The 12,291-nt window shown below is 41.6% G+C and overlaps 1 protein-coding gene across 6 annotated transcripts in view; it reads left to right on the top strand.

Annotated features, from left to right (window-relative positions):
• Positions 1-12,291, top strand: part of LOC139416097 (receptor-type tyrosine-protein phosphatase delta-like) — a 602,231-nt gene that overhangs the window by 553,287 nt on the left and 36,653 nt on the right. For 3 of the 6 annotated variants that reach the window (XM_071164375.1, XM_071164376.1, XM_071164378.1), the window contains 2 exons: positions 544-585; positions 1,158-1,255. In XM_071164375.1, coding sequence (XP_071020476.1) covers positions 544-585; positions 1,158-1,255 — 140 coding nt within the window. The remainder of the gene's footprint in view (positions 1-543; positions 586-1,157; positions 1,256-12,291) is intronic. The other 3 variants (XM_071164379.1, XM_071164380.1, XM_071164377.1) reach the window with 1 other exon arrangement.

The raw sequence follows: 12,291 nt of genomic DNA on the forward strand, positions 1-12,291 counted from the left end.
TGGACATACATAGTGACTTCGGTCAACCCCACACAACCCCCCTTCTCTGCTCTCTTCTCTGTTCTCTCACATACCTTCACCACAAACAACTTATACAGAATACATTTGGTAGCCTGTGTGCTAACACTATTTACAATGTCAGTTCTACCTTGTCAAAGTAAAGTCCACCAAAGTTTTTTTATGCAAGGTGAAACTTCCTGCCTGCAGACTTTGTAGGATATCTGATGGTCAGAATGGATCTCATTATGATAGGATTGTGCGATCGCTTGACTCAGTTCTTCAACGTCTCCGAATTGTTTCCCGGCTCTGTTTTGTTGAGTGTTTTCATGTCCTTCCCACCGATTTACACATGGTGGCGTAGGCTAGCTTCTAGCATGTCAATGTGTGCGTTACTAACAGATCTATGTGACATTTAGATGATAGTGTATAATTCTAGTTTCCGTCAGTTACCTTCCCCAACGGTTTCTACCCCTAAAACAAAACATTCATCACATTTCTAAGATCCTCTAAGACTTTTTATTTATACCGCCGTTTCCTCCGCAGGTTCAGGTGACCCCGGTTACCCCAGTAACCTCCATTTGTCAAGTTAGTTGGTCTTGTTTATGCATTCACCACATTCTTTCTTTCTCTCTTTTGTTTTGTTCTGTTTTTTTCCCTTCATCCCCCTCTCCTCCTCCTTTCTACGTAAACTTGTAGTCAATCTCACCCCCATCTAATCCACACGTTACTTATTGCCATGTCATCCATCGCAGGAGGCGGAGTTAAAAAATTACACCCCCTAGTAACATGTCATCACTCAAAGCAGACAACATCTTGGCCTAACTTCGTGATTTGTTTGTTTGTGGTTTGGTTTGTTTGTTTGTGAGTATGTCTTCCGTCATGCTATCTCCCACCGGCCGCTTCGGTGTGAATAACATTCTTCTCTCACAGTAGGAAGTTTTACAGGAAGTCTGTTCGATGACTTCTCATTGACTTCCTTTCCTGTCCATATCTTCCTATGAGCATGCCACTGCTTTGAGTGAAAAAATAGCCTAACAACGATCCACTTCTCCATCCCCCTGTTACACACATGCTGCTTTTATAATGATTCACTGGTTGTAACCGTGGTATCGACCCCTCACCCCTGGCGACTGACCTCTCGCCCGTTTGATTGACAGGCATGGCCAGCCACCCACCGATCCCCATCCTGGACCTAGCTGATCATCTGGAGCGTTTGAAAGCCAACGACAACCTAAAGTTTTCGCAGGAATACGAGGTAAACATGAGGCTTGTTTCTTATCTGTTTGCATATTAGGGTCAGATTGGAGGTGTTATCGGAGAAGGATTCATGATTTCGATTAATTAAAATGCCTTCTGTCATTCAGAACAAAAGGTTGGTATGTTAAAGACTTTCAACTTTTGATTATGCTTCATGGTCACAGTGAAAACATCACTGGGTGTCCCGGTTTGGACTGAGTCACCCCTGGTACATTGTATATGAAAACATGGAAATGATTCCATTAATCTACATGCTTGTTAGCGTATGCTACCCCAACAGTGTAGGCTCATGTGCCTGAGAGAGGCTGGATGCCCTCTAAACTCATTGTGTCACTCATTGTGTAATGTGTCAGGGAGTTTATTTAAGCCCAAAGTCTCGCCATGTAATGTTATTTTCCCGGAACCCTTTAATCCAGTCATTACAAAAGTGTCACAGCCCTGCCAACCTGCCTTTCAGGAAAGCCAGTCCTCACATGGCAGCTGGCATTCAGGGAAAAAAAACAAAGATGGCTTCCTGTGGAGAACCTGTTCACCGGTCACACCCGGGAAACCCAAATCTCACAATCCTTCCAATCTGCCTAATGCAAAGTGAAAATGAAACATTTATCCAGTCACAGCGGGCTTGATTGAAAGGCTCGTCGTCCCCGCGCCTCCATATCTCTGAACGGCAATCATTTTCCTATTTAAAATGGACGCTGCTCGGGAAAAGGTCAGCTTCTCGCAAACACAATATAATCTCAGTTGCTCGCAGACAAGGTGACACGACTCATCGGCCAGGATTCGCCAAAGTCTCATCTGACCGGAGAAGAAGAAGAAGTCTTTGGTAGGACTGCGGCGGTCATAAAATTCTGTTTAGCATCTCCACACCATCACACTTACAAGCCACTGATGCAAGACTTTGGAACGTCTAGGCCCCTACATTTAAAAAAGTCTAATAAATCCATTTAATACACACTGAGTGTACAGAATATTAAGGACACCTTTCTAATATTGAGTTGCACCCCCTTTTGCCCTCAGAACAGCCTCAATTCATCAGCGCATAGACTCTACAAGGTGCCGAAAGCGTTCCACAGGGATGCTGGCCCATGTTGACTCCAAAGCTTCCCACAGTTGTGTCAAGTTGGCTGGATGTCTTTTGGGTGGTGGAACATTCTTGATACACATGGGAAAATATTGAGTGTGAAAAACCCAGCAACTTTGCAGTTTTTGACACACTCAAACCAGTCTGCCTGGCACTTACTACCATACCCCGTTCAAAGGCACTTAAATATTTTGTCTTGTCGATTCACCGTCTGAATGGCACACATACACCATCCATGTCTCATGTCTCAAAAATCCTTCTTTGACCTCTATCCTCCCCTTTATCTACACTGATTGAAGAGGATTTAAAAGGTGACATCAATAAGGGATCAGAGCTTTCACCTGGCTATTAAAAATCAAATACAAATGCACCATAATTGTAGGCTAACTCTATAATCACAATCAATGAACCAACAGCATCACCTAGGCCTATACGTTATCTCCCAGACTCATAGATAGAAAGATTGGAGCATAGGATAAGGCAACCATAAGGTAACCAGTCCATACAGTAATCATAATACAGTGTATTCGGAAAGTGTTCAGACCCCTTGACTTTTTCCACATTTTGTTAGGTTACAGCCTAATTCTAAAATTGATTACATCTCTTTTTTTCCCTCATCAATCGACAAAAAAATAGCAAAAATAGGTTTTTAGAAATGTTTGCTTATTTATAAAAATGTTTATATAGATATATCATATTTACATACATTTTAAGTGGGAAGATTACATACACCTTAGCCAAATACATTTAAACTCAGTTTTTCACAATTCCTGACATTTAATCCTAGTAAAGATTCACTGTCTTAGGTCAGTTAGGATCATTACTTCATTTTAGGAATGTGAAATGTCAGAATAATAGTAGAGAGAATTATTTATTTTAGCTTTTATTTATTTCATCACATTCACAGTTGGTCAGAAGTTTACATACACTCAATTAGTATTTGGTAGCATTGCCTTTAAATTGTTAAACTTGGGTCAAACGTTTCGGGTAGCCTTCCACAAGCTTCCCACAATAAGTTGGGTGAATTTTGGCCCATTCCTCCTGACAGAGCTGGTGTAACTGTCAGGTTTGTAGGCCTCCTTGCTCGCACACGCTTTTTCAGTTCTGCCCACACATTTTCAATAGATTGAAGGTCAGGGCTTTGTGATTCCCACTCCAATAACTTGACTTTGTTGTCCTTAAGCCATTTTGCCAAAACTTTGGAAGTATGCTTGGGGTCATTGTCCATTTGGAAGACCCATTTGCGACCAAGCTTTAACTTTAACTGATGTCTTGAGATGTTGCTTCAATATATCCACGTAATTTTCCCTCCTCACGATATGAAGTGCACCAGTCCCTCCTGCAGCAAAGTACCCCACAACATAATGCTGCCAACACCGTGCTTCACGCTTGGGATGGTGTTCTTCGGCTAGCAAGCCTCTCCCTGTTTCCTCCAAACAAAATGATGGTCATTATGGCCAAACAGTTCTATTTTAGTTTCATCAGACTAGAGGACATTTCTCCAAAAAGTACAATCTTTGTCCCCATGAGCAGTTGCAAACCATAGTCTGGCTCTTTTATGGCAGTTTTGGAGCAGTAGCTTCTTCCTTGCTGAGCGGCCTATCAGGTTATGTCAATATAGGACTCGTTTTCCTGTGGATATAGATACTTTTGTACCTGTTTCCTCCAGCATCTTCACATGGTCCTTTGCTGTTTTTCTGGATTGATTTGCACTTTTCGCACCAAAGTACGTTCATCTCTAGGAGACAGAACGCGTCTCCTTCCTGAGCGGTATGACGGCTGCGTGGTCACATGGTGTTTATACTTGCGTACTATTGTTTGTACAGATGAACGTGGTACGCCTTAAGGCGTTTGGAAATTGCTCCCAAGGATGAACCAGACTTGTGGAGGTCTACAATTTTTTTCAGAGATCCTGGTTGGTTTCTTTTGATTTTCCCATGATGTTATGCAAGGAGGCACTGAGTTTGAAGGTAGGCCTTGAAATACATCCACAGGTACACCTCCAATTGACTCAAATGATGTCAATTAGCCTATCAGAAGCTTATAAAGCCATTACATAATTTTCTGGAATTTTCCAAGCTGTTTATAGGCACAGTCAACTTAGTGTATGTAAACTTCTGACCCACTGGAATTGTGATACAGTGAATTATAAGTGAAATAATTTGTCTATAAACAATTGTTGGACATTTTCAGGTGTTAGTTCGGTTTCAAGTCCGGACTCTGGCTGGGCCACTGAAAGACATGCAGAGACTTGTCCCGAAGCCACTCCTGAGCGCTCTGGAGCAGGTTTTCATCAGGGATCTATCTGTACTTTTCTCCTTTCAACTTTGCCTCGATCCTGACTAGTCTCCCAACCCTTCTGCTGAAAAGCACCCTGACATCATGATGCTTCACCATAGGGATGGTGCCAGGTTTCCTCCAGACGTGACGCTTGGCATTCAGACCAAAGAGTTCAATCTTGGTTTCATCAGACCATATAATCTTGTTTCTCATGGTCTGAGAGTCTTTAGGTGCCTTTTGGCAAACTCCAAGTGGGCTGTCATGTGCCTTTTACTGAGGAGTGACTTCCATCTGGCCAATCTACCATAAAGGCCTGATTGGTGGAATGCTGCAGAGATGGTTGTCCTTCTGGAAGGTCCTCCAATCTCCACAGTGGAACTCTGGAGCTCTGTCAGAGTGATCATCGAGTTATTGGTCACCTCCCTGACTAAGGCACTTCTCCCCCGATTGCTCAGTTTGGCCGTGCAGCTAACTCTAGGACGAGTCTTGGTTGTTCCAAACTTCTTCCATTTAAGAATGATGGAGGCCACTGTGTTCTTGGGGACCTTCAATGCTGCAGCATTTTTTTTGGTACCCTTCCTCAAATCTGTGCCTCGACACAATCCTGTCTCTGAGTTCTATGGGAAATTCATTCGACCTCATGGCTTGGTTTTTGCTCTGACATGCATTGTCAACTGTGGGATCTTATATACAGTTCCAGTCAAAAGTTGGGACACACCTACTCATTAAAGTTTTTTTATATATTAAAAAAAAAAAATGTAAACTATTTTCTACATTGTAGAATAATAGCGAAGACATCAAAACTATGAAATAACACAAATGGAATCATGTAGTATCCAAAAAAGTCTTAGCCAAATCAAAATATATTTTATATTTGAGATTCTTCAAAGTAGCCACCCTTAAGCCTTGATGACAGCTTTGTACACTCTTGGCATTCTCTCAACCAACTTCACCTGGAATGATTTTCCAACAGTCTTGAAGGTGTTCCCAGATAAGCTGAGCATTTGTTGGCTGCTTTTCCATCACTCTGCCGTCCAACTCATCCCAAACCATCTTAATTGGGTTGAGGTCGGGTGATTGTGGAGGCCACGTCATCTAATGCAGCACACCATCACTCTCCTTCTTGGTCAAATAGCTCTTACACAGCCTGGAGGTGTGTTGTTATCCTGTTGAAAAACAAATGATAGTCCCACTAAGCGCAAACCAAATGAGATGGCGTATCACTGCAGAATGCTGTGGTAGCCGTGCTGGTTAAGTGTGCCTTGAATTCTAAATAAATCACTGACAGTGTCACCAGCAAAGCACCCCCACACCATCTCACCTTCTCCTCCATGCTTGATGGTGTGAACCACACATGCGGAGATCATCCGTTCACCTACTCTGCGTCTCACAAAGACACGGCAGTTGGAACCAAAAATCTATAGTTTGGACTCATCAGACCAAAGTTCAAATTTCCACCGGTCTAAAGTCCATTGCTCGTGTTTCTTGGCCCAAGCTAGTCTATTATTTTTTTGGTGTCCTTTAGTAGTCATTTCTATGCAGCAATTCAACCATGAAGGCCTGATTCTCGCAGTCTCCTCCTGAACAGTTGATGTTGAGATGTGTCTGTTACTTGAAGTCTGTGAAGCATTTATTTGGGCTGCAATCTGAGGTGCTGTTGACTCTAATGAACTTATCCTCTGCAGCAGAGGTAACTCTGGGTCTTCCTTTCCTGTGGCGGTCCTCATGTGAGCCAGTTTCATCATAGCTCTTGATTGTTTTTGTGACTGCACAATGGCCCTGCGTCGTCCGGGTTAGCGTTTGGCCGGGGTAGTCCGTCATTGTAAATATTCATTTCTTCTTATCTGACTTGCCTAGTTCAATAAAGGTTAAATAAAAATAGATAAAACAAATAAATAAACTTTCAAAGTTGTTCTTGCAATAATATGTAAATGGTATTTTAGCAAATAAGCCAATCTTCTGAAACTTTCAAAGCTGTTCTTGCCATAATATGGACTTGGTCTTTTACCAAATAAGGCAATCTTCTGTATACCACCCCTACCTTCTCCCAACACAACTGATTGGCTCAAAGGCACTAAGAAGGAAATAACTTCCACAAATGTACTTTTAACAAGGCACACATGTTAATTGAAATGCATTCCAAGTGACTAGTTGAAGAAACTGGTTGAGAGAATGCCAAGAGTGTGCAAAGCTGTCATCAAGGCAAAGGGTGGCTACTTTGAATAATCTCAAATATAAAATATATTTAGATTTGTTCAACACTTTTTTGGTTACTACATGATTCCATATGTGTTATTTCATAGTTGTGATGTCTTCACTATTATTCTACATTGCAGAAAATTGTAAAAATTAAGAAAACCCTTGAATGAGTAAGTGTGTCCAAACTTGTGACTGGTACTGTAGACAGGTGTGTGCCTTTTAAAATCATGTCCAATCAAATGAATTTGCAACAGGTGGACTCCAATCAAGTATTAGAAACATCTCAAGGATGATCGATGGAAACAGGATGCCCCTGAGCTCAATTTCGAGTCTCATAGCAAAGTGTCTGAATACTTATGTGAATAAGGTATTTCTGTTTTTACTTCAAATATATTTGCGCAATTTTCTAAAACTGTTTTCACTTTGTCACTATGGGGTATTTTGTGTATATTGCGTAGGCATTTTAAAATATTTAATTCATTTTAGAATAAGGCAGTAACGTAACAAAATGTGGAAAACGTCAAGGGGTCAAAAACTTTCCCAAGGCACTGTAATACAGTCCGCACTCAAAGGCGATTACTATAATTTCTTTAATTTTGGAGTATAAGCTGGACCAATTATGTGCCAAAGACATCTTAAATCTATTCCATTTTTTTTAAATGTTTTTCTTCTGTGTGTAATATGTGGTAGGCTATTAGGCTATATTGTATAACGGCACAATCATTATTTCAATTCAGTTTATTTGGGGGGGTTCATATTCAGGTCTATGCGTATGAATAAGCTCTAATATGGGTATGGGCGTTCTGCATGCAGTGTTTTAAATGCATCACCTTAGAAAGCACTGTCTATTTTGTTGTTTGGCTTTGAAGCAACATCCACAATGACCATGTTTTCCACTCAGTTTCAAGCTATTGTTGAAAATCTTTCTTCAAATTGATAGATCACAGTGAGGTGAGTTTTAAAAACATGATATGGTTTTATGTGATTTTCAATTTATTTTGCATTGATATCAGAGTGGTTAGATGGATGTCGTTAGCCAACGCATGTCCAGAGTGCATAAGAGGTGATTACCGTGACTCAATGGTCACGTGGAATTTGACTGCGGTCATGACTCATGACTGCCGGTGGGGTGGTAATACGGTCACCACAACAGCCCTAGTCTTTGGTTTGTGGCGTTCACAAAGACATAATCCTATTTCTGTGATTTCATCAGACGATGAAACCTACTGGGTTTGATTGATTGAAGCAGAGTGGCAGGGGCCAAACGTAAAGTTACCATTTTTTCCCTCCCCTCACAGTCATTGCTCTCGGCAGTCACTCCACAAATGTGGCTGTAAATACCTTTTTAAAGCCCAATAAATCCCCTGTATTCCTACCCCCGCTCGCTATTGCTAGATAGATTCTGTGCGAAACACAATGGGAGTAAATCTAAATAGATGAACTTGAGTTCAACTGATTGTTGGTGAAGCTGCAGAATTTTGCTAGAGCGCCGGGGTCCTTTCAGGGGCATTGTGTGTGATGGAACTGCAGTCAACCTCTTTCTCGCTCTCGCTCTCTGCCTCTCTCTCTGTGCCTCTCTCTCACTCCTCTCTCTCTCTCTCTGTGGGCTGTGCCACCACAGCTCCAAACCATGAGGTCAAAATGTGGCTGACTGCCAAGCTTCCCCAACCGTTACTGCACCTTATGCACATTGAATTTTAATTCCAAGGCTGGTATTTTCACAAGGAATGGAAAGTCATTTTCAGAGCACAACGAAAGGTCTTTGTTATGATCAATGTTGCGACCGACTGTTTCAGCTTAGCTTTGTTCTGACTGACTCACACTGCATTCTGGTCTGTATTTCTGCAGATAATGTGTCGCACAACTGAGATTTGGTCAAAGTTCACACGCTCTTAACCCTTATTAAAGTGTATCTCATCCCCAGGCCAAAGAGAAATCAGACATAATTCAAAGGTTAACTGTCCAAAAAGTAAATATACCTTTTTCAGTCATTCGTCTAGAGATTATACAGGGAGATTTTATCCGAGACTCTAACCGCCTCATGTATAAACAAACATGATAATTTCATCTTTAATCAAGGAGGGAGAAAGCGTTTGGTTGTAAACTATAGAGCCTTGTTCGGTTTCAATACTCTTACAATGCATCCTTCCTCCACACTTCCTAAAATAAATCACTAACCTCAAATTGAATTGAATTGTATTACACATGTGCCGAATACAAGAGGTGTAGACTTTACTGTAATGTGCTTTCTTACGAGCCCTTTCCAACAATGCCGAGTTAAAAAGTATGAACAAATATAAACGAAAATAGTAACATAATAAAAGACAAAAACAATATAGGAAGATTAATACCGACTTAATGTGCAGGGGTACGAGGTAGTTGAGGTAATTGAGGTAATATTGACATGTAGGCATGGGTAAAAGTGACTAGGCAATCAGGATAGATAATCAACAGAGTAGCAGCAGCGCATGTGTGTGGGTGTGTGTGTGCGTGCGTGCGTGTCAGGGTAGCCATTTGAGTAACTGTTCAGCAGTCTTATGGCTTGGGGTTAGAAACTGTTCAGGAGCCTTTTGGTCCCAGACTTGGCACTCTGTTACTGCTTGGGTAGCTGGAGTATTTGACAACTTTTAGGGCTTTCCTCTGACACCGCCTAGTATAGAGGACGTGTATGACGGGGAGCTCGGCCCCAGTGATGTACTGGATCGTATGCACTACCCTCTGTAGCGCCTTATGGTGGATGCCAAGCAGCCATACCAAGCGATGATGCAGCTAGTCAAGTCGTGCACAGCTACTCAGTCATGGGTGAACAGGGAGTACATGACGGGACTAAGCACGCACCCCTGAGGGGTCCCCATGTTGAGGGTCAGCATGGCAGATGTGTTGTTGCCTACCCTCACCACCTGGGGGCGGTGAGGAAGTCCAGGATCCAGTTGCAGAGGAAGGTGTTCATTCCCAGGGTCCTTAGCGTAGTGATGAGCTTGGAGGGCACAATGGTGTTGAACGCTGAGCTGTAGTCAATTAACGGCATTCTCACATAAGTGTTCCTTTTGTCCAGATGGGAAAGGGCAGTGTGGAGTGCAATAGAGATTGCATCTTCTGTGGATATTCCAGTCTGTGCTAGCGAAACAGTCCTGTAGCTTAGCATCAGGTGACATGCTGGTAGAAATTAAGTAATAAGGATTTCAGTTTTCCTGCAGTAAAATCACCTGCCACTAGGAGCGCCACTGCTGGGTGAGCATTTTGTTGTTTGCTCATGGCCCTATACAGCTCATTGAGTGTGGTCTTAGTGCCAGCATTGGTTTGTGGTGGTAAGTAAACAGCTACAAATAATATAGGTGAAAACTCTCTTGGTGTGGTCTACAGCTTATCATGAGATATTCATATTCAGGTGAGCAGAACCTCGAGACTTTCTTACAGCGCACCAGCTGTTGAAAACAAAGAGACACACACCACCCCCCGAGTTTGCCCAACGCTGCCGTTCTGTCTTGCCAATGTATAGAAAAAAACAGCTAGATTTATATTTTCTATGTCCTTGTTCAGCCACAACTTGGAGAAACGGATATTACAGTTATTCAGGTCACGTTGATAGGATAGTCTCTAACAGAGCTCGTCCAGTTTATTTTCCAGTAATTGCACGTTCTCCAATATAACGGACGGTAGAGGGGGTTTATCCACTCGCTGACGTGGTCTCGTCAGGTATCCCACACACCGGCCTCTATAGCGCCGCTTTTTCCTTCTTCGAGTGTCAGGAATTTGGGCCTGGTCTGGGATGATCAGTATGTCATTTGCCTCCGACTCATTGAAGCAAAAATCCTCATCTAAATCGAGGTTAGTGATCGCTGTTCTGATGTCCAGAAACTATTTTCGGTCATAGAAAATGAGGCGGGAAACATGTGCAAAATAAATTATGATCAGCTCAAAAAAAACACACATAATAGCACAATTGGTCAGAAGCCCGTAAAACGGCTGCTATTCTCTCCAGTGTCATTGTAGTAGCCTGAATTTACTGGATTGGTGTCATAAACCTTTCCACTAGCATGCTTTCACCAATTATGTGATGTCACTATCAGAAAGGAGGAAGGAATTATGCATTTAAATAATATTTTAACACATTTACCTCTCTGTGCTTCCTGTCCTTTGGCGTCAGGTACCTTAATTTCCAATAGTGAGCATAATCGAGCTCATAACTCCCTTATTGGAAATATAAAAAGTTAGAGACTCATTAAAGAACACAGCCCAATATTTCCTCTGACATGTGAAATTGAACACTATGTTTAACAACGTGGTGTTTTCTCTTACACAACAATTGGTATTACATTTAATAGCCAGTTTATTTACGGTGAGGGACCCTCCAGGCTTTACAGAGCTTTACAGAGATGGCTGATTCTGTTGGTTGTACTCAATTGTACAGCTCTTCTGTGTGCCGTAAACCCTAACCCCATAGAAGGACCAAGGATGGTGGAGAGCAAACTTGGCCTTTGAGGAAAACCTACTCTACAATGGCTAAAATAGTGGTCTCTTATCATTGTAGTTATTATAGTAGACTACTGTTGTGTTCTTTTTTGTTCTGTTGTTCTCTTTTTCTGCTTACTAAGGTTGGCATTCATTGTATACAACAATAGTCAAAGGCAATAGAGAGAGAATTTAGTTTGACTAAAAAGTACAGTGCCGGTCAACAGTTTGGACACACCTACTCATTCAAGGGTTTTTCTTTATTTTGACTATTTTCTACATTGTGGAATAATAGTGAACACATTAAAACTGAAATAACACATATAGAATAATTTGAGATTCATCAAAGTAGCCACCCTTTGCCTTGGTATGTTTTAACAGTCACAGTGGGTACAACATCTCCTATACACTTCCTGATAAACTCAGTCTCCGTCTCAGTGTATTCGTCAATATTATTCTCTGAAGCTATCCGGAATGTATCCCAGTCCGCGTGATCAAAACCATCTTGAAGCGTGGATTCCGATTCGTCAGACCAGCGTTGAATAGTCCTTAGCACAGGTACTTCCTGTTTGAGTTTCTGCTTATAGGAAGGGAGAAGCAAAATGGAGTCGTGATCAGATTTGCCGAAAGGAGGGCGAAGAAACTTTCAAAGTTCTTGAAATTTTGCGATTGACTGACTTTCATGCCTTAAAGTAATGATGGACTCATATTTTCAAGTATGATGGTAACTGCATCATGTTATGGTATGCTTGTTATCAGCAAGGACTAGGGAGTGTTAAGTATAAAATCAAACATAATATAAACTCAGCAAAAAAATAAACATTCCTTTTTCAGGACCCTGTCTTTCAAAGATTATTCGTAAAAATCCAAATAACTTCACATTGTAAAGGGTTTAAACACTGTTTCCCATGCTTGTTCAATGAACCATAAACAATTAATGAACATGCACCTGTGGAACGGTCGTTAAGACACTAACAGCTTACAGACGGTAGGCAATTAAGGTCACAGTTATGAAAACTTAG

The sequence above is a fragment of the Oncorhynchus clarkii genome, chromosome 9 (assembly GCF_045791955.1).
Source record: "Oncorhynchus clarkii lewisi isolate Uvic-CL-2024 chromosome 9, UVic_Ocla_1.0, whole genome shotgun sequence".
NCBI classification, from domain to species: domain Eukaryota; kingdom Metazoa; phylum Chordata; class Actinopteri; order Salmoniformes; family Salmonidae; genus Oncorhynchus; species Oncorhynchus clarkii.